Source organism: Chroicocephalus ridibundus, chromosome 17 (genome assembly GCF_963924245.1).
Source record: "Chroicocephalus ridibundus chromosome 17, bChrRid1.1, whole genome shotgun sequence".
In the NCBI taxonomy this organism is placed as follows: domain Eukaryota; kingdom Metazoa; phylum Chordata; class Aves; order Charadriiformes; family Laridae; genus Chroicocephalus; species Chroicocephalus ridibundus.
This window is the reverse complement of record NC_086300.1, coordinates 4,587,640-4,609,556: the sequence shown is the minus strand read 5'-3', so window position 1 is coordinate 4,609,556 and position 21,917 is coordinate 4,587,640. Positions and strand designations below refer to the sequence as shown.

The 21,917-nt window shown below is 52.8% G+C and overlaps 1 protein-coding gene across 6 annotated transcripts in view; it reads left to right on the top strand.

Annotated features, from left to right (window-relative positions):
* KANSL1 (KAT8 regulatory NSL complex subunit 1) overlaps positions 1–21,261 on the top strand; it is a 104,513-nt gene extending 83,252 nt beyond the window's left edge. For 4 of the 6 annotated variants that reach the window (XM_063354334.1, XM_063354332.1, XM_063354336.1 and 1 more), the window contains 11 exons: positions 164–279; positions 1,774–1,969; positions 4,946–5,111; positions 9,324–9,509; positions 9,873–10,034; positions 10,360–10,511; positions 12,780–12,898; positions 14,061–14,118; positions 15,207–15,319; positions 17,789–18,035; positions 18,975–21,261. In XM_063354334.1, the coding sequence (XP_063210404.1) occupies positions 164–279; positions 1,774–1,969; positions 4,946–5,111; positions 9,324–9,509; positions 9,873–10,034; positions 10,360–10,511; positions 12,780–12,898; positions 14,061–14,118; positions 15,207–15,319; positions 17,789–18,035; positions 18,975–19,265 (1,806 nt within the window). In that variant the 3' untranslated portion in view covers positions 19,266–21,261. The remainder of the gene's footprint in view (positions 1–163; positions 280–1,773; positions 1,970–4,945; positions 5,112–9,323; positions 9,510–9,872; positions 10,035–10,359; positions 10,512–12,779; positions 12,899–14,060; positions 14,119–15,206; positions 15,320–17,788; positions 18,036–18,974) is intronic. The other 2 variants (XM_063354335.1, XM_063354337.1) reach the window with 2 other exon arrangements.
* Positions 21,262–21,917: the final 656 nt, after the last annotated feature.

The following is a 21,917-nucleotide window of genomic DNA, read 5'->3' as shown; positions in this document are numbered from 1 at the left end:
CGTCTCCAGTCTCATAGTGACTTCGGAACCCTTGGTTTGAAGTTGTATGTGGAAACCCACGGCTACGGTGCAAAATCCTCAACCAGAAACTGGGAATAAGAAAGTTGTGGCTATTTAAGAAGCTTTTTTTTATTAATTTATGCTCTTTCTCATCTTTCCTTAGAGTGTTTGTGGATCCCAGCCACTAGAGAACTTGGGTATTTCTCCTGCAAATACTCCTGAATCCTATCCTGCCAAGCCCTGTGGAGCACCAAGACCCGTCAATGGAGTTATTAACACGTAAGCTGCTTGCGTATTATGGGAAGAGGTTGATTTTTATGATCTTAACAAAGTCCCATTGGAAACCAGACTGTAGCATGCTGCTGGGTAGTAACTGGGTCGGTAACGGTATAAATGGACTCTTTTTGAAAAAAGCTCGGTAGTAGATCGTGCTTGGAAGCATTCTGGAGGAGATTGCTTGCTTGAGGTTTTCTGCTGCATTGTTTTCCTGAAAATGGTATTAAACTGAGCTGTGTTTACATGAACAAGCCCCGCAGGCAGCCGTGCAGTGAGCGTGTTCAAAACTGTTTCTTTCTGGGTATTTTTAATACACTTGCAAATTGTATGGTTCAAAGGTACTAGTGGCCCACCTGCAATTATTTTGCAGAAGTATCTGTAACCACTGGGTGGCTTTTCTGGAGATAGTGAGGCACCCAAATCCCATTGATTTGGGGAGTTAGACTTCCTGAATTCTTCGTTTCTCCAGGTTTTGTTGGGTAAGTCTTTAAGTGGATGGATGAAAACAAGTGAAAGAAACTCTCCTGTGCTGCAGGATGATTTTAGGATTGAACCACTTGAAAACCCGTGAAGGCACGGTGCTTCGAAGTTGCGGTAGTGCCTGGAGAGGCATTGCCGGCACCGGTGCAGTCGCTCAGTCCCTCGAGGAGGGAGGGATGCCGCGCCGGCGCAGTGTGAGCAGGCGTAGAAAGCACCGATCAACCAACTCATCGCTGCGGCTGGAACACTGCAGGGTGTAACGGAGCCCTTTGTACGCCTGTAGCCTTTGAACTACAGAGCCTTAGAGCACAGGGCTTTAATGTTTTGCATTTATAGAAATGAAACACTTGTAAAATATACATGAAAAGGTTCAGTAGATAAGGAGGTGCGCTGGTATTTGGTAGGTGGCATGGTGTGTCGGTGCCGTGGTAGGGCAGGGTTACTGCGTGCGGACGGGGAACTCCTTTGTACGTAAAACAGAAAGGTTAATGGTAACATCGCACCTTTCTGGTGCCACTGCTGAGAGTTGTTAGAGTTCTCAAATATTAATCAGAATCAGGTTTTACATCTAGGTTAAATATTTTTTCTACAAATTTATACGTTCTCTGTCATACGCTCTCTGGCATTTAGACTCGTTGTATTAAGACTGTTGTATTAAGACACGCTGAACTGTAATTCTGGGGGAAGCTGAGTTCCAGGATTAAAGCTGTTCAGGGCTAGAGCGGCTTTCGGGCTTGCTCTGTGTCCAGCTTTACATGCTGGTTTTTGTTCAGAACCTCCAAAGGTATTTTGACAAAGGTTCAGTGGTGGGAGAGTGTGGAAAGTGGCCAAAGTCAAAGCAAAAAATTAGAGTTGCCTTAATAAAAGCCATTGCCTTGTGAAACGGCAATGCTTTAAACTCAGCTTAGCGTGTTTGCTGAGGTCTGAATCATGAACCTGGCTGGTACTGCTGGCCGACGTGGGGGGGGGGTGAATGAATAACACTTACCTTTCTTATTTTCTTCTCTTCTGGGGCAGTCTTCAGCCTGGCCTGGCAGAACATGCTCAGGGAGATGGCCAGGAAGCTGAGGAGCTCTTGCATAAAAAGCAACGGCTGAACATGGTTTCTTCATCTTCGGATGGAACGTGTGTAGCAGCTCGCACTCGCCCAGTACTGAGCTGTAAGAAGCGACGGCTTGTCCGACCTAGCAGCATTATGCCCCTATCCAAAAAGGTTCGTGCTGTTTGGGTTTTGATGTAATATCTATCTGTCTGTCTGTCTGTCTATCTATATCTCTAAAGCTCCACACCAAAGAGCTGGGTGAGATAGCGATGCATTGGTCCATTGTGCTTTTGCTCTTTGCCTGAAGAGCTCTCCCTGTCTTGGGAATGTTTGTGGATATTAAGCGGGTAAAAATAATGGAGAGGAAGATGAGGACAGCGAGGCTTCAAAGGCTGTTGGAGAAGTAAAGGAGAAATGAAGGAGAAGCTTTTAATTTGTTGTGAGACTTATATTAGCTGTCACTGGGGAGGGGAGATGCTGAAGTCTGATGTGGGTTTTCTTTTCTAAAACCAACCAGCCTGAGGTGAACTTCAGGTTGGGCAGTTCAATATGGCACGGGCTGAGCAGTCCAAAGAAGCTCTGAGAAGTCAAGTGTCAGGAAACCTTGACTCTGAGCACAGGATTTAACACCGCCCCAGGAACTCGCTGCTCCTTGCTCGAAGGAAAACTGCAGTTCTCTGAGCAGGCGTATGTGGGCTGCCTTGCAAAAGGCCTGCGGACGTGATGGTGCTCGCTTCCACTGCTCGAGTTTGGAAATCACTGAATGCCATTGACTCTTCCTGGTTTTGTTTTCTTTTTTTAAAATTTATTTTATACTCCTGTCCCTTAGGCAGAATTCAGTTCAGTGGAAATGCAGTTTTATTGCCTGTATAAGGAAAGGCCGTGCTTAATTCTTTTTAATTTCTCTTAGGAATGCCGTAAACTGTCGGTTGGAGGATAGTTAGAAATTGAGGGAATAAGGGCCTTTTTTGTGCATGCAGCTCTCGCGATTGCAGAACCGTAGATGGCAAAAATCCACTTACCTTTGAGTCAAAGTCTTTCCAAGTCAAACTCCCACAAGGGTTTCAGGGTTTTTCGCTCTGTGGGTGCTGGAGTTTTAAAGAGAAGCTCAAAAAAGCAACATCTTTCTGAGCAAAATAGATTCTGGCTCGGCTGTGTTGGCTTTAGCTGATTACTCGTTTGCAGTTTTATCTGGGGTATTTGTGGTAGAGCTCTGCAGTGACTACTTGCAAGGTCTTCAGTGACTTGGAAGTTTATGAACTATCTCGTGGGTGATGCTGACTTGGGCACTCAGTCTTTGAAGAAGTAGCTGTTAATTCTGTGTTAGATCTTGACTATAGTCATCAAATACATTTAAAAATCGGAGATGGTTCAGAAGAGCCGTTCCAAAGGATGGAAGGTGTGCCAGATCGCAGAGGATTTCTGTGTTATTCAAGTGAAAGCTGAGTCATGGCCGGGTCATGGTCCACAAACACCATGTCCAGTTGACCGCGCTCTCCTGTCTAGCACAAAGTGGTTGTGGATTGTTGCGACCAGAAATTACAACCAGGAGAGTTCACTGTGTCCATAGAGGTTCTCCGTAACTGTGCCTCCTCTTGTACAAAATCTGAATGCAACATCACTTGAAATTTTTAAGTTAAGAGATGTCCTGTAGGAGAGAAAAGCAGCTAAAAGGTTGAGTGGGTCTGTAGCCTGCATTGGGTTGGAAACGGGATGGGAAGAGATCTCCTGCAGCATCCCCACGCCCCAGGGCAGACTGCTTTATCCTCATACCCTGCCAGTCGGTTTGTCTAAACCTCCTTAGCCAAGCTACTCGAGTGCTTAGCCAGTCTTGTTTCTCAGACAGCAAAACCAAACAAACCAAACTTTCTAATACAAGCTGCCTCGGCTGCCGTTTCAAGTCATTACCAGTAATCCAAGCGCTGGTGTAAACTGGTCAGCTCCCCATGGCGCTTCGGAAGCTCTCCCCGAAGCGTGGAAGTTGATGTGGTAATTCTTAATGTGGTCACCTCTACACTAAACGCGTCACGGGTCTTTCTGGTTTTGCCCATAGGACGTTATTTTTATGGATCTTGTAATTTTTTCTGTTGTTTTCCTCTCTGTTTCTTGAACTGTGCGCCCAAAGCTGGGTGCAGCCCTCCAGCTCAGATGTTCGCAATGCCGAGCAGAGTGGCAGGATTACCTCATGCGTCTTGCACAGTCGTCCTGTTTATAAAGCCCTGTGGGGTGTTAATTCTCCGTGGTGGTACGACGCTGCTGATTCATGCTCATTTTCTGATCCGTAACAACCACCGGATCCTCTGGGCAGAACTGCTGCTCAGTAACCTCTTCCTCCTCTTCACTGAACCATCTGCGTGTTGCGTTTGCCCTCAGTGAATTAAATTCTATTTATTTTAGATAATTTCCAGCTCTTTTCCTTCAAGGTACTTGCAGCCCTTCCCAGTTCTAGTGTTATTTGCTAAGGCTTAAGGATATTATCCCTTCTGCCGTTGAAGTCATTAATGGAAATGTTTTGAGTGATACTAGACTCAGAACAGAGTTCTGCAGGATCTGGTTTGATACATCCTTGAATTTTGACGGGGAATCATTGGTTACTTTCTCTGAATGGGATTTACATGCAGTTCTGCATCTGCCTACAGTGGTGTCATATAAATGAAGTGTATATTACAAATCCGTGAATTGGAAGTCTGTCCTGGTTTAGGAAACGAGGTTGAAAAGGGCCCTTTTTCACTCTGTAAAGATGTCCCCTAAGTGGCAGCTCTTGGCATAGAGTGATGGTTCTCTGACCCATCTGAACTCAAAAAGGCTTTTTTTTCCCCCGTCTCTGACAACTGAATTGTGCTGCCTCATGGTTTTTATAAATGAGGTTTCAACCTAGATAAAATTAAACCCTTTTAGTCAAATTTAGTAGCTGTTAAACTGTCTGTGCTGGTGAGTAGTAGTTTTCAGTTGTGTCTATGCAAAGTTAAAGCACCCTTTTATGAGTCCAGACTAAATGAACAGGTTTTATACAAGGTATAAAAAAAACCCAAAGCCAAACCAGCCTTTGGGATGTTTTTCATGAGCTGTCAAGGGGGAAGGTGTGAAGAGAGCTCTTAGGCACGTTGACCTCTGATGTGTTGACACAGTTCTCTCTCCCCTTCCCAGGTCCATCGGAATAGCCTGGCGCGATGTAGCTGTGACGTGAACCCTTCATGTGCTCTGTGTGGCACCCGAAGCTCGACGACTCTGGAAATCCAGTACGATGCCCCTTTGCTGGAGCGCCTCTCCCAGCTGGACTCCTGTATTCATCCTGTCCTGTCATTCCCAGATGGTAAGCCCAGCACCCACGAAGCTGCCGGGGGGTATTCTCAAAGTCGGTCCTGAGATGGCTTCCAAGAGACCCTTGGAGGTGGTCCAGAGCCTGCTCCTCCATCCTCAGCTTCCAGAGGAAGTGCAGATCTGCTTGGGTTCGACCAAGCTTGTTCATCTGCAGGTATTTTCAGGAGTAGAGCATGAACTGGAGCAGAAGGGTCTGGGAAAGCATCGCTATGAACCTGTGTTCTGGGAACCCGAGCTGGAGCCACGCTCAGGGTGGGGAGACCAGGCAGAGCCTGGGAGTCTGTGCTGGGACCTGGGTCTTAGGCTGATGTCTTCGTTGCTGTAAACGACTTGAGAAATACTTGCTTCCGCAGAGTTTATTCATCTGTGTAAAATTATTTGTGGACTGGTTTAAGTCACAGGAAATTTTGTTGACCTTGTAAGGAATTGTAAATGATCTTCCACGGTTCAGAGGGTACAGTAAGGAGGGATGTTCCCTTTAAGACACTCGTTTCCCTGTGTTACGGTATCAGGGTTAATCATCATTAAGAGGAATAACTAACCAACCCTGACTGTGGGCTATTCACAGATTTCGTGTGTAGGGACTTTTCCCAAGGGAAAAGAAGTAGTTTCCAGAGTTTTTTGCTTCATGAGCTGCCAAATTAAACACAAGCCTGTTCTTTGAACAAAAACTATTGGCCTGCGTGAGACTGGTGTCCATCTGTCATCTTCTTCCTCTGATCACAAAATACAGCACCACAAATGATAGGAACGGGCATTTTTATCAGGAGAGACCAGCAGTAAATAGACCGTAGTCGTTCCTTTCCTCGGTAGGAGTGCCGGGCTGCTTGAGGTGTAAAATGCTGCTGGTGATGTCCCCCAGGAAGGTGTCTGTCCCTGCTTCCCGTGAGGATGCGGAGTGGTTGGTCTGGGTTAAGATACTGGGCTAATGTATGTGTTTGTGTCTAAATTCCAGCTTCGCACCAACTTTGTGCAACAGTAGGAAATGCACGGAGTGTCTGGGAACAATTAATCCAGCATCTTTCGCTAGCACTATATTTAAAACAGACTGGAATAGTAAATTGGTGCTATTTTTAAAAAATAAATCCCCACTACCCCCCCGTCCCTGTTAAGGAATGCTAAAGGGACTCAATGCACTGAACTCCGGCAGCAGAAATTTTGTTTCCTGATTTCACAGCGCTTGTAATCCTCTGTCTGTAGTGTTAAACCTAATATCCTCGGAAGCGGTGAGAAAACCTGGTTGTGTCCTATTGCAGCGTGGCCACCAGGCAAATGATCTCGTCCCACGTTCGCTTTTCTGTTCTCGGAGGGTCAGCTGCAGCCAGCTCGCGTGGTGAAAGATGCATTCTGGCTGCGGGAGATTAAAACCTTGGGTTTTAAAACTGTACGGTGTAAAGCTTAAAACACCTATACAGAAATACCCATTCCTGCCCTCCCTGCCCTGGATTAACTTTGATTATTCACTGAAGCTTAACGTAGTTTTGCTAGGGTTGATTTTTGGGGATGGGGATACTTTATCCAAAGGGAAAGCCAGATAGCGTGTTCAGGTAGGGAAATTGCCTAGGGAAATTGTCTGCGTGGAGGCGTCTCCCTGCCCAGGTTGCTGGTGGGGCTCCTCCGTGATTATTTTGGGGACGCACCTTGAGAGGGGGCTGGGTCGATGGGCAGAGGCTCGGTTCAGCCCTTCCTGGGGGAGGTTGTTAGATGGAGCCTGCCCATGGCGCTGGGAGCATGTGCTGACTTTCGCTTTGAGCCCGTCTCTCCGGGGCTCCGCGGTGCCAGCAGCAGCCGGGGATCTCCGCTGCAGTTTGCCAAGGGCAAAATTGCCAGCCACCGCAGGAGGAAAAAGATCATTTATCCTTCTGGCAAGCTGGGCGCGGGCACGGCGGTTTTTAACCCCTTGCACTTGCGCTTCGTAACCGCTTTGTCCCCTTCCTTTTGGGGCTTTTCTTTTTTTTTTTTTTTTTTTTTTTTTTCCTGGTTCATCTGATTTCTCGCTGGGAAATTTCAGATGATGTAATAACCTTGGTGGGGAGGATGAGAGCCGGGGCTCCGTGCGGTTGCCATCTGCCGGTCCCCGGGAGGCCTGCAGCGCTCGGCCGAGGACGAGTGACGGTGTCACTTGCTGCACAGACTCTGGTGCAACCGGTGCTGACAGCAGGGCAGTGACAAGCCAGCAAATAACTCATTTTCTGCTGACAGTGTTTTGTCCTGCATTTTCCCCCTCCCTCTGACCTGTCTCCTCCTTCCGCAGATGTGTGGGCTGCTGGGATGGGATGAATTTCCAGGAGAAAGCAAAAGATTAGCAAAGAGAAGAGGCCGTTTGCCCAAAGCCAGACCACTTAAGCACGGCGATGTTGCAGCCTCACCGGCAACGTCCTTCAAGGACTGGCTTGGCCCCTCTCTGTTCTTTGGGAAAAGTCCCAGCAAACCGGTGGCAGTGGCCATGGAGCTGCCATTGCACTGTGAGAGCCCGTCCTTAGCAAATGGATGGGGCTAAACCAGAGCTTTAACCATCAAGGCACTCAAAAATGCTTTTTTCCTGGCATTTTCCTGAGAGTCAAGTTCCCCCTGTTAATAACAGCCGCCTCCAGCCCAGCTCTCTCCATCCCATTTGCCTGCCCGGATCTGCTGGGCCTTTCCAGTCCCTGGAATTGGTGGGGAAATTTCGCAAGGGTTCAGATTACGGCCGCTGAGACTACCGACGCATCTTGAATCTCTTCTGCTTGACCCCTGAGATTATCTAAACGCAATTTCTAAATCCCACGGCAGCTCCCGATTGCCTCTGCGTCCCCTCTGCAGGGCGAGGAGCTTCATTCCTCCTGCAGGGCCTGGCAAGGTTCGTCTCTGCTCGGGGTCGCTTTGAAATCCCTGTGAAAATGTCGCCTGAGCTTGAGAGATGCGGAGGGGGGACATTTGTACCACTGATGCTCGTCTTAGTGCTTTTAACTCCTCGTTGTGGCAGGGCGAGCTTGCACCGGGCTGCGTGTCCTGCTGGCGACGGGCTACTGGTCTGTGCTGGGGGAGGAGAGCGGATGGGTGGCACGTCGCCCCTCGAGTGCCCGTGTATAACCGTCTTGCAGGTGGAGTCGGAGAAGATAAATTCACATCTCAATAGTTCTCCTCTTCACCCTAAAAGTTTTAAAGCTTTTCCGAACTAGGATTTTATTTTGGCCCTCAGGCATATAAAAGTGAGCTGGGTCTTGGAGGAGATTTGGGCAGCAGTATTTGGTGATCAGATCTGAACTTCGGAGCCGAGTATGAAAACAAGGCTTATTGGTGGGATTCCTGAGGCTGGAGTAGTTTGCTACTCCATTTCATGGTTTTTATAGTCTACCTTAGCCCATCTGCACAAGTAACGCACGGAATAATCTCCTTAGCATTCCGTCTGTCGGCTGAGGTCGGGAGCGCACGTCTGTGTGGGACGGGGGAGAAACGGAACCTGAGGAATGGGAGCACAGGTAGCGCCTGCCGACTTTCGCAGCAGTGCAGCACGCGTGCGCGCGCTGTGAGACGGCAGGAATAAATGGGGACAGGTACTCTGGATTACCGCTGAAACTTCAGGCTCGAAATGCCTCAGTTACCCAGCTAATTACCCGGGAGTTTGCGGGCTGGCAGATGGCTGCGTGACCCGGCCCCTGCCTGGGGAGCGAGCAGCAGTTCTGCTCTGCGAGCCTCTGAGGTGCGCTCGCTTACCCAGCTCTCGTTAGATGATTGAGGTGCCACATCAGGCACATCGACGTCGTACAGTACTTGCTTGGCTTTTGACTTGACCTGAAATTGGGATTTAAGCTGAATTTCTCTCTTCCAGCCCCTTCCCTCTGTAGATTTGATGTGCTGAGATAGCTCGGGTTCTTGGAAGTCAGATCTGAGATAGCAGAATTGAGCGTGGCAGTCCAGGAGATACCTTCAGTGGTAAAGGCACGTGGTTTTTCTCACAAAGGCTTCATTCTCCTGCCGGCATGTACTTGGGCTGTGAATCCTGTAGGAATGTCCTTCAGATTAGAAACGTTGGGTCCTAACATTGCAGGTCCTCCCTGAAAGCGAGGAAGGCGTAGGCAAGCCCAGGTTCTCTAGTCAGTCGGTGCCTGTGTCTTTGTCCAGGGCTGTTCTTACTGGGGGGGCTGGGAGAGGATTATGGCATCGCAGCTTTCTGGTGCGTAATTTAGTTAATTTGACTGCCGTCTTTCCCGTCTCTCTGCAGATGTGCCGACGAGCCTGCACTTCCAGAGCATGTTGAAATCTCAGTGGCAGAACAAACCCTACGAGAAAATTAAACCTCCCAAAAAGCTGTCGCTCAAGCACAGAGCCCCCATGCCTACCAGCAGCCTGTCTGACCCTGCTCGCAAGGACCGCCACAAGCTGGTCAATTCGTTCTTCACTGCAGCCAGTAAGTGTCCTCCCTGCCTCCGCCGTGGCCAGAAACGTTGCCCTGTTTTGTATACAGCCGTGCAATCTGGGAGGAGAGAGGAGGAGGATCCCCTTTAAATTCATCTCTCAGGGATGAGGCCGTGGTTCAGGCTGGTCTCAGTTCGTAGGGACCTCTTTTGACACGGTCCGAGGTCGTGCTCAGGTGGCACGGGCAGTACTGCAGCTCGTTCTGCTCCGAGCACCTCTCTCCTGCGCCCTGATGGCCTTGAGCCCGACCTGTCTGGATTTATGGAGCCGGTGAACTCTGCCCGAGCCTCCCGTGCCAACAGAAAGAGAGGTGAAAACTGGCGTTTCATAGCTCTTTCTCTGTTCCCCTCCTCAGAGCGCTCACATCAAAAAATCCAACCAGACAAGGCACACAGGCCACCTTTAGACGATTTTACGGCCGTGTCCAAGGCCGAGAGAGCGCCAGAGCGCTCGCTTGTCCAGCCTCCTGCCTATGACAAAAAGCGATTGCGAGACAGCTCATCTGAGAGGAGTGAAGGTAGGCTCCCACGGCCAGGTCTCTCGGGGGGAGCTTGGGCTTTGCTGCACATCCAGCCTCTCTCCCCCGGCTTCGGAGCAGGGGGAACGCACTGCTTCTGGGCCTTGTCGCCACCGCAGCAATGCCTCGTGTGCTCTAACTGCTTCTTCCCCCAGGGCCTCTCAGGCTGGCAGCTCTCCATCAGAAGGTGCTTCTCTTTCATGCAAAGTTCTCCTCGGCACTGGCCGTTTCTGGTGCACATGGTCCTCTTCTATCCGCCGCCGCCAGCCCCCTTGGTTTCTTTGGCTAATGTCGTTCTTCGTTTTCTCCCGCCCTCCTTGTGTAGTGTTGAAGCATCACACGGACGTCGGTGGCCCAAGCTACTTGTCAGCAGCTGCGACCCCCACACCTCACAGCCCCATTGCGCGGCAACTGTCCACCTCCTCGGAAGGCTCCGCTCCTGCCAGCACGAGTTCACAGGGCACCTCCAGCACGGCCGTAAGTATCTCGTGCCTTTCCGGAGAGGTTTCTGAGCTCAGCTCCACCACGGGGTCTCAGCTTTCAAGCAGCTCATGCATCTGAGGCGTGAGAGTGCTCAGTATTCCTCCCGCCACGCTGGACCCCGTGGTTCAGCTGATGCTTGGCCCTCTTTTTTACTCTGACTTCGTGTCTGCTGGGGTTCCTGGATTGTCGTTGGCTGTGCAGAGAGCCACCCAGCTGCATTTGGTGTCAGCTCAGTAACTGCTGGTTCCTGCTCTCGGTAGTCCCCTGGCGTTGTTTCACGTCTGGGTTTTGGTTTCGGAAGTTGTCTGGGGATGCCAGGACAAGAAGCAGAAGAGCTGAGCACCAGCAGCTGAGCACCTTGGTGGCACTGGGCTGTAAATGGGGTTGGGGCTGAGTCGCAGGGCAGTGGTGGTTGGGACCTTAACATTGACCTACACACAAGCTTCAGCAGTTGCTCAACTCACTGTTGTGAGACACACTCAGCCTCCCCAGATGCTAAAGGATGACAGGACTGGGGACCTTTGTGAAGCTGTGTCTAAAAGCCGTCAGTGAGCAGGACCGTAACTCCCTCCCGCTGTGCTCTGAGACAGATCGGTGACGCAGCTCCTCTGCCAGACGTCATCCATCCTCCCAGCTCCTGACCCACCTTAACAGAAACCCGTGATTAAAGGACTGAATTCTGCTTAAGTGTCCCAGTGAAGGACCTGGCCCCTGTCCGACCACTCCAGTTAGGAGTTTGTGCCAGAGCCGAAGCTGGATGTGTCTGAGGGATCAGAGAGCAGAGTTCCTCAAACCCTGATGGTGAAACCAGGGTGGTTAAGAGACACCTGTCCATGGCAGGGCTGAGGGCACCCCTTCCAGCTCAACCTTGTGTGCCCTTGTCCTTTCTCTCAGCTAACAAACAACAGCTCTGGGGCTGCTGGGTCCCCGGGTGCGTTCCTTCGCTGCGGAGTTTGCTGTTGTGACATGTTGTGGCATGTTGCGAAGCCATCACAGGGTGTCTGAAGAACCCAACAAGCAGTGGTAGTTTGGCTTGAACGTGCTGGCTGTTTTGGAGAAGCAGCTCTAACACGTCAAGGTGACATTTCCTTGTGCTTCACACACGTATCTTGGTCTCCTCTTGCTGCTTTTGCTGCTGCTCTTTCACAAGCAGTAGAGAAGATGAAGAGTCTTCCCTTCAGTGGCCGAGTCCTACACTGGGGGCACCTGGGGTCTGGGCTCAAGGGTCCGAGTCCTCGGTTCAAGCATCCCGGCCTGGCACAGGTTTGCATGTGCTCCCCAGCCGGTGGGTTGGGCCTCACTGTTGACAGTGACATGTCAGAATTTCCTTGCTGCCATGGCAATAGTTGTCCACCCAACTCTGTCCTCATCCAGCATCACGCGAGTCCTGGACTCTGCCGGTGGCAGATCCCTGGCACTTGGGTTTCCACATCTTTTTACACCGTAAGCCACGGGGATCAAAGGAGGCGGAGAACATGGTAAATGGCAGGTGACTCCGTTAGGAAGTCGGGCCGTTTGCCGGTTGAGCTGATGGGTGTCACTGTACCGGCAGCGCTGCTGTCACAGGTTTGGGGATAGACAGATGGTAGGAGAGCACCCAGCGTTCAGCCAGGTTTAAATAGATAAGTGTGGAGCTTATTTCTGTCTTGGAAAATCTATTTCCGTCAAAAGCGCGATACAGATGGAAGCCGTTAGGCTCTTAGTACAGCTGTCAAAACCTGAGATGAACTCCTCTGTGACTGCTTCACCTTCCTCCTCTGTCACAGTGTCACCTGCGGTGGGTCCAGACCCCTGCAGGGACACGAGCTGTTTCCAAACAGGATGGTTCTTCCGTCTTGCCTGGTGGTCTCACCACTTTCTTTACCTTGGCAGTAGGGAACTGGATTATATGGGAGACTTTTCTTCTTGCTGGGTCAGTTTATCAGCCGGATTGGTCTCCTGATCTCCATGGCTGTGCAGCAGCTGGTGCCAGTGCGGAGGTGGTGGCTGGTGCCAGTGCGGAGGTGGTGGCTGAAGCTCAGCAGCCCTTGTCACCTCGCTTTGGTGCCTGCAGAGCCACCGCAGCCCTTGCCCTCATTTGTACCCTCCAAACTAAAGATTTTTGGTGGGGAAGAGGAGGTGAACTCCGTTCTGGTGCGAATTGCTCTTGGTTCTGGAGTCATATGAGGCCATTTCTTATGAGGCCACGTCCTTTTTCCATTAATGACTTCACATGACAAAACCTACCACTCTTTCTCACTTGGTTCTTGTCTTACGTTCCAGCAGCCAAGGAGGAGGAGAGGCGAAAGTTCATTTGATATTAACAACATTGTCATCCCGATGTCCGTCGCTGCAACGACTCGTGTGGAGAAACTGCAGTACAAAGAGATCCTCACACCCAGGTACGTGCCTCATCCCTGGCTCCAGCGGGGTTGTCACATCCTAGACTTCTACTGTGCAAGTGTCTCGTCAGAAGTTCAGCCTGGCCTAGGGCTTTGCTCCCGGTGGCTGCTAATGCTGCTGAGGAAAAGGGCATTCTTCTGCCTTGGAAGTAGGAGGAAGTTTGGAGAAGTTCTGATCATACCGTTGATGCAGACTTGCTGAGTTAGGGAACGTGTTGCCTGAGCATCCCTCCTGCATGAAAGCCAGCTGCCCTGCCCAGGCCCCCGTGCAATCTAAAGTCATCCTGGTTGTCCTCTGTCCTGCTGCAAAGCTGCTGAGTGTGTTGAGCCGAAGGTGCTGGTGGTTTCCCAGCTCTGCACGTGTCCGGGCTGGACAAATGTCATTGCCTTGGGTGGCAGTGGCCAGGAGAAGCTCTTCCGTCCTGGGCAGTGGTAGGAACCAGAAGTTTTCTCTGCCCGAGCTGAGCGCAAGGGGTGAGCTCTTGCCCGTGGTTGGCTGTTCTTGGATTAACGCCGTGGAGGAGCTCAGTCGCTGGTTTTCCCACCTGAGTGCTCGGTGGGAGCGTGCCAACGTGCTGCAGCACCGCTGCAGCTTCTTCCTCCAAACCGCCCGGTTTCCAGTCCTCCTTTTCCCTCCCAGTTCTCCAGGTCTCTTTCCCAACTCTACCTCTTTCTTTCTCCTGGTCCTACACGCTCTTCCCGGGCCCTGTCCGGAGCGGGGTGGGGAGGGAGCCTGTTGCTGAGCCAGAGGAAGAGGAAGAAATGCTGCAGCATCTGCTCTGCTTCCTCTGCCCTTGGCAGGCTTTGGCCGCGCTGCCAGACCAGTGCCGGCTGCTGGGCTGGGAGTCGGAACGGCAAGTCCGCAGCAGGAGGATGCTGGTATCCTCGCTCTCCATTCCTCACCCTCCCGACGTGGAGGGACGTCCCCTGCCTGTCCCCCGGCGCCGCACTCGGCGGGATCAAAGAGGGAAGGGGAGAAACCGTTGTCTGATAGCGCAGGAGGGATTTTGGTAGACAAATGTGGCCGCTTGGCTTAAAACTGAGCCTAAATATGTTGCTCATTGTGGCAGGCTTGGATTTTTTTCCCTCCCAAAATACATAGTCCGTGCGTGCGGGGCTGCCCGTGCTGGGATTGACTGTCCTCTGGGGTTGTGTGTTGCAGCTGGCGTGAAGTGGATATCAGCGCTCTGAAAGCGAACCCTGATGAAGACAGTGAGGAGGTAAGAAGAGGTTTTGTTGCGAGTTGATGTGGGATGGGGTTGGTAGCGACTGAAGAGCGTCCACGGAGGACCCCGGAACGGGGTGGACACAGGGAGCTCAGCGGGGAGGTGCAGAGGTTCTTCCTTTTTTGCAGCAAAATGCACACTTGGCCTTGCAGAAACCAACCTGGCGTTGGTTCTCTTTCAGGAAAGGCGCGGTAGGGCAGGAGTTGGATGAACTGGCTGGGTACAGCTGAATCGGAGGTCTCATTGCTGTCAGGAGAGCTCTCTGGGCAGCAGTCTTCTTACGGAATAGTCTAATCGTAGAATCACAGAATCGTCAGGGTTGGAAGGGACCTTAAAGATCATCTAGTTCCAACCCCCCTGGCCCTGGGCAGGGACACCTCCCACTAGATCAGGTCGCTCAGAGCCCCGTCCAGCCTGGCCTTGAATGTCTGCAGGGATGGGGCTTCCACCACCTCTCTGGGCAACCTGGGCCAGTGTCTCACCACCCTCGTGTTGAAGAACTTCTTCCCAACGTCCAGTCTGAATCGACCCATCTCTAGTTTTAATCCATTCCCTCTAGTCCTACCATTACCCGACATCCTAAAAAGTCCCTCCCCAGCTTTCTTGTAGCCCCCTTAAGATACTGGTAGAGCCACTAGAAGGTCTCCTCGGAGCCTTCTTTTCTCCAGACTGAACAACCCCAACCCTCTCAGTCTCTCCTCATAGCAGGGTGCATGACCAGTCGCGCTGCTCTAGTTATTACTTGAGCAAAACTGATAATGATGGTATTTCCTTAAACCTCTGTGTGAGCGCTATCACTCTGGGATCATAGAATCATAGAATCATTTAGGTTGGAAAAGACCCTTGGGATCATCGAGTCCAACCATAAGTACTTCCCTTTGGTTTTCGGTTCTTAATCTCTTCCGAAGCACTGCAGACTCAGTTTAACAAGGTGCTCTCACACTCGCTGATAGCATCTGCCCTCCCTCCAGATAGAAACGTTTATTTCAATTCATGCTGTAGCTAATGCTGGAAAAACTTCACGTAGATGCATGTGTGATAGAAGAAAGCTCTGACCGGGCCGTCTACCCTTCCCTTTCCAGATCGAGGACTTGTCTGATTCGGCCTTCACTGCTCGCCACGGCAAGTGTGAAGAGATGGAGCGAGCCCGGTGGCTCTGGAGCACGAGCGTGCCCCCGCAGCGGCGGGGCAGCAGGTACGTCCTGCCGGCACCCTTCCTCGGCCCTGGCACGGGCTGTCCCGGTGCACCAACGGTGCTGGAACACAGAGAGGATGCGGTGGGTTTCTCTTGGCCAACGTGTCCTTCCCAACAGAGCGGGATGCTCTCGGCAGCAGGTTGGCTGATCCATAAAAACGCTTAAAAGCTTGTGTGGTGGTGTTGGGAGGTTGGATCACCGTCCACAAGAGCAGGTTGAGGAGGCCTTGCAGGAGCGGGGTGTAGTCTTCCTTAGGTGGGGTGAAGTTAATTGCGGACAACCAGCTCTTGCACCCTCTGTTCGGATTCTGCTTTCTCAAGCGCTTGCGCCGCTCTAGAAGCGCGGAGGCTGCTGCGCCAACACGAGCCCAGAGAAGAACAAAAGGGCCGAGGCGGGCATCCTTCGTGCAGGAACAAGGCAGGGTGGTTGTTCTCAGCGTTACGCTGTCTGTCGCATCCCCGCTCGATTGCTTCGGCAATGCCATTTCTCTGCTCCGTTTGCATACGCGTCCTTACGTTCCTCTGATCACTCAACTCCCTTTCCGTGGTGTCTTGGTGAGTGGGCGTCTAAAACCGCACACGGTTCCCAACTGTTGATCTCATCATAAACCTGCGTAAGAGGAGATTCGCTCTTCTGCATTTGATTTCCGATGCTTTGCTTGGTTTTGAACCACTCCGCGCTTGGGCAGGAACGCTTGTGAAGGACAGCTGCGTGCCAGCGTGCGCCCGGCCGTCGTACTCTGGTCGTGGTTTGAGTTCAGCCCTCTCGGGTGTGCGCGATCGTGCGAGGTTATTTCCGCAAAAGCTTTTGCAAGTGCAAAGGTGACATTTGTCAAACCCTGTGCTGCTGCCGCCGCCGCCTCGTGTCATCTGCAGCGGCATTTCCCGGTGCTGGCGGAGTGTGGGTCGGTTTTGGTGGGTTTTTTTGCAAACTTCTTCAGCCAATTTCTAACGTCTGGTAGCACTCCCACCATAACTCCGTTTCTCTAAAGACCCTCTTGTAAGGCCGCTGGTGAAAGATGCTGTGTTGAGGTCCTGGCTTGGTCATTGAGGTGAATTCAAACTTCAGCTCCTAGGTGTGGGAATGCTGGTGGGAAAAGACTTCCAAACATTTCCAGTCCAGCCTCCTGCAGGGCTGTTCCCAGCAGAAGAGCAGCTTGGCCATGGCTTTGTCTGGCCATGGCGCAAATGCCTCCACGGATGGACGTTCCCCCAGAACTGGGGGATCCCAGTATCCCAGTGCAGCTCCCAGCACGGAGAGCTGGGGATGTGAGTGTCCCTGCTCCGCTGGACGCCTTCCTTGGTGCGACCCAGGAGGTGGTTTGCTGCGGTTGTGCCGAGAGCGGCTTGGGGCCAAGCTCAGCCTGGCGATGGCCACGTCCCGAGCTCCTCCTCACCGCGATCCTTGTCCGTCCCTCAGTTCCCAGCCGGGGGTTGTTCTCGGTGGCTGTTTAGTCTTTCCTTAGAAATGGCTGGAGCCCCTCAGCGCCTGGTCACTTCTTCTTGCTGTGATTCAGCCACTGCCCTGCTCCTTGCCCGCGGACTACCCGGTAAAGGCTGGGGTAAACTCGCTTCGTTTCCCTTAAATGTCATCGTCTTTGCAACCTCCAGCAGATCTGCTGGGTGTCGTGTGGTTGTCCTGCCCCGTGTGTGTAGCAGAAGGGTTTGGTTTTTTTCCTGCAGCAGTTTTTAAACTGCACCTCGACTCGGCACACGGACCGCGCGTGGCTCGCTGCAGGTGTAGCTGCTTCAGTAGCCGCATTGGGGCTGGGTTTGCGTCTTCTGATGGACGCTTCGGCCAAGGTAGAATTTGGAATCTGATCCTTGGGAGCCCTTGATTGCTGTCGCAGTTCATCTGGAAGAGTCGCACACAGATACGGGGACTCCAGTCAGGTTCTCTGTTTGCTGCCCATGGGACTTTCATCTGGAGTCTGTGTAGGTGCTCAAACTTTCTTAATTCTTGGCTTAAATCTTCTGAAGTCGAGGGGTTTTACAGCGCTCCTCCTACGCCCAGCTCTTGAACTTGCTGCATTTTCAGCCTTACTGATGCGCTGCGCTCGGTTCTTGAACTGCCTGGTGTCACCTGGCATGTGGATGGTGGAAACACCTGGAGAAACCGAGTGTGAAGTGTCTGATTTCATGGGGTGGCTTCTCATCGTGGTATTTATGCAGCGCTCGCGGCGCAGGAGATGTGGGGGACAGCGAGAACCTTCGGAGAGCAGCGTCAGTGTGGCAAAGCTGCGCCGAGACAGTGGGGATGGGGCAAAGATGAGCCTGGATGAGTTTAACCTCTGGGCTTCGGCGTTCCCTGCGTGAGTGCGCCCCAAATCCCCGCGTTCCCCACCGTAGGGCTGCTCCCGAGGAGGGACGGGATCAGGGGGTGGCATCAGGTGGCAGCGAGCGGCCTGAGCCCCTGTATCAGTGGGGGGGGGGACTGGAACCGGGCTCTCAAATGTGCTCCTGTCTCAGGTCTTACAGATCGACGGACGGACGGACGACCCCCCAGCTGGGGAACCCCTCGACTCCCCAACCGGCATCCCCTGACGTGGGCAGCTGCCATTCCCACTCGGAGCTGACCCACACCCACTCTCCGCGCAGCCCCATCAGCCCCGAACTGCTCTCTGCCCCCCTCACCCCCCTCTCCCGCGACTCCATGCGGCTCCTGTCCAGCGAGGACACCCGTTGCTCCACGCCCGAGGCCGGCCTTGACGAGCAGGTGGGTGCTGGCTCCCGCTGTGGCCGCTGGCTCTGGTTTTGTTCCCGGCGGCTGGCGGGAGGGTCCGAGCGCTGCCTCTGGCTGGGTCACTGCAGTCACTGCTGCGGGTAAAGGGAAACGGGAACCCTGTCGGAGCGGGGCCAGAGGAGGCCCCGGAGATGCTGGGAGGGCTGGAGCCCCTCTGCTGTGGGGACAGGCTGAGAGAGCTGGGGGGGTTCAGCCTGGGGAAGAGAAGGCTCCGCGGAGACCTTGGAGCCCTTGCCGGTCCCTAAAGGGGCTCCGGGAAAGCTGGGGAGGGACTCTGGAGCAGGGAGGGGAGCCATGGGACGAGGGGGAAGGGTTTTAAACTGAGAGAGGGGAGGTTTAGATGAGATCTCGGGAAGAAATTTTTCCCTCTGAGGGTGGTGAGCCCCTGGCCCAGGTTGCCCAGAGAAGCTGTGGCTGCCCCATCCCTGGAGGGGTTCAAGGCCAGGTTGGACGGGGCTTGGAGCAGCCTGGGCTGGTGGGAGGTGTCCCTGCCCAGGGCAGGGGGTGGCACTGGCTGGGCTTTAAGGTCCCTTCCAGCCCAAACCATTCTGCGATTCTATAAATGTGATGCTCACACTTGGCTGGTTTGTCCCCCTCGCTGCGGGGAGGCAGCTCGGAATCCTGCGTGTGGGAAATTCCCTCCGAACGCTCAGCTGGATGGAACGTCGAGCGGGTGCCGTTCGGCATTGACAGCCGGCTGCTTTTCCAGCGGTTGGGTTGGTTTGGAGGCTGCCGCGTCCTCACCACGTGTGCTGAAGTTTTCCGTGCCCTGGTCACGGGCTGGGCCAAGTCCGTGGCTGTCACAGCACCGTGGAGCTGCCTCCCGCTGCGGGCGGCCAGAGTCGCGCATGGAACAGGAGCAGAATAGCCTTTCCAGAGGATTTTCCATAGCCTGGTGTCTCTTCCCTTTAGGCTGTGCAGCCCTGGGAGCGACGCACCTTCCCGCTCTCGTACGATCCCAGGACAGAGTGCGAGGACCAATCTGACCCCCAGGACCGGTCGTCGCGCTGCACCCGGCGCACGTCGGGCAGTAAATCCTCCCGGGAGACCGATGGCACTTCTGCTTTGCCCAACCTGGCCAGCCTCAAGAGCCGAACCCCCCTGGTGACACCCTCTTCCTCCTCCTCCTCCTCCTCCTCCTCCTCTTCCTCCTCCTCCTCCTCCTCCTCCTCCGCAGCAGTTCAGCGGCCAGCGCACAGATAGAGACATACGGGAAGACATGAGCAAAACCAACACACAGAACTAACTCTTGGCATTAAAGCTTCCAAAATCTGCGTTTGATATTCAAACATCCTGCCGGGAATTTTCACAGTTTTTAGTGAATTTAAGGAGTTTAGAAACTGTTTTTTTGTTTTCTTTTCTTTTTCTTTTTTTTTTTCTTTTTCGTTTTCTTTTTTTTTTTCTTTTTTTTTTTTTTTTCTTTTTTCTTCTCCATGTCTCCTTGTCACATGAATGAGAGCCCCCGGATTCCTCCCAGCGGAGTGAAGCCTCGGGAGGGGAGCAGCCCACCAGACCCCCCCTCCCTCTTTCCTCCCCTCCCTTCTTAGGTGTATAAAACTAGAGCACAGGATTTAGCTGACTAGCAGACTTCGGGGATAGTTTTTCTCAAGCAAAAGGGTGTCTTTTTCTCTTAACCCGCTCCCCCCACCCCCCCCACCCCCCGCTCCCCCCTCCCTGAAAGGTTTTAGTGGAGTGAAATTAGTGGTGAAAAGTGATGTCTTGGGATTGCAGCCTTCACTACCTGTCTGTCTGTCCCCACCTGCACCTCCGCCCTCCGGCGGTTTTCTCCCCTGGGGTGTGCAGTTCCAGGTATCCCGAGGGGTGACTGTGCCCCCCGCCATGTCCCCCCCGCCCCGATCTCCGCTCTGCCCCCGGGACCACTCGTCGCCTCCTCCTTCCTTCTCCCCGGGTTTGGGAGCAGCCGTTGGCGGTGCCGGGGGGGCAGGGGGGGTGGAAAGGAAGGACCCCTTCAGCTGCTTCACGCACAGCTCTGCCCGGGGTGTGCGGGGTTCACCCCGGCGTCTTCCCGCGGGGCCGAAGGCAGGGAGGGGACGGTCCCCGGCCCCGTGCGGTGGGATGCGCGGAGCAGGAGAAGTCACGACGCCCTTTGGGGACACGGCTGTTGGCCGAGGCCAGCGGCAGCTTTTCCAGCTGGGAAACGTGGCGTCCGCCACCGCCGCTGGAGCTCTGCCCTCGCCCCTGTGTCCCCCCCGCAAAGGGCTGGGACGTCGGGGCGAGGGCGGCTCTGGGCCGCAGCACCCGGGGGCAGAGGGAGCGTCCCATGGCGGGAGCGGGACGTGGCAGGGCCAAGGCGGGTCCTGGTGGGTGGGTTTGGGGTGAGAAAAGGGAACATAAGAGAGGGAAGGAGGCGCTGGGGGGGACGGGGATCTGTCACCGCTGCTTCGCTCCACTCCCACACCCGCTCCGAGAACTGGTGTCGATTCTGTTTCATTTCCCGGGCGTTGGTCCGACCTGCCGCCTCCTGACAGGTATTTTATTTTAAAAACCGAGTTCGCTGTTGTTCCTCCTTCCCGCCCCCCCACTCCCCGACCCCCAACTCCTCCTCGGCCCTTCGCACCCGCAGTGACTCCCGGATCCCGCGCACCGTTCCCACCTGTAACGCTTTCCCATCCCGACGGTGTGGCTATCGGTCCCTGTCCTGTCGCTAGCATTGTGCCTGTCTTACGTATAATCACATCACCGAAAAAAAAAAAAAAAAAAAAAAGATAAAAAAAATAATACAAAGGACATTTTTTTTTTTTTTTCCATTTTGTAATCGTAAAGAAATAGTAGCTAAACTGCTTAATGGTTGGGGTTTTCACAATTTTCAACATTATCTAGTGGTTTTGGTTCTGTTCTAGTTTAAAGGATTTGTCATCGTTTCTTTAAAAAAAAACAAAAAAACAAAAAACACCAATGCTACCATATCCCTCTGCATAAGTGCTTTTCTATTTATAAGGTTGAAAATTCTGAATAACCCTTTTAGCATTATAAAAAAAAAAAAACACACACAAAAAAAAAAAAAACAAACCACCTTGTATTTTGTAAATATTTTCTTTTCCTGCTTTGAGCTGTGTAATGTCCTTGTTATATAGAAATGCTTTTCTTCCGAGAAGCTGATCTTTGTTAATGTCTTGATTCTGTTGGCAAAGCACAAATGTGCTTATAAAAAAAAAAAAAGAAGAAAAGATTAAAAAAAAAAATTAAAACGGAATATTCTAGGCACCGTGTGTTTGTGAGACGCGGGGCTGGGCCGCGGCGGGGGCGGATCGGCCGCTTCCCTCCCACCCTGCCTTTCAGTGGCCTCTTTTTTTTTTTCCCTCCCCCCTTTATAAGGTTATTTCCCAGCGTTTATTGTCAGTGAAAGGGGGGGGATTGTTGGGGGGACGGCGGGTTTGGGCTGCGCACAGGAGCTCAGGGGCGCTGGGAGAGAAGCGGGTGCTGCTTGTGAAACCCCCACGGTGAGCGAGGGGTTAATTTTACTTTTTTTTTTTTTTTTTTTTTGGAGTTTTTATTTTACGTTTTTGGGGTTGAGCAGCCGCTGCCCCTTCACGCCCGGGTGCCGTTCGTGCAATCGTCTGCCCTGGGTTTGCTGTGGAAGTCGGATGTTTGCAGGAGGCGAGCGGTGGGCGCCGACTTCCGTGGGTGCGCTTAAATTCCCAAGAGAAGAGAATTCCGCTTTGTTCCTCGTTACCCGAGTGGACGTGGCCGGGAGGCAGGAAGGCGAGGGGCGACGATTAGCCAGATGATCAAAGATGGTGGCGGCAGCAACCTGGGCAGCACCGGGTTCGTTACACGTAATTAACGGGAGGAAAAGCCAAGCTGAAAAGCGAATGGGGCGGCCGCAGCTGGAGT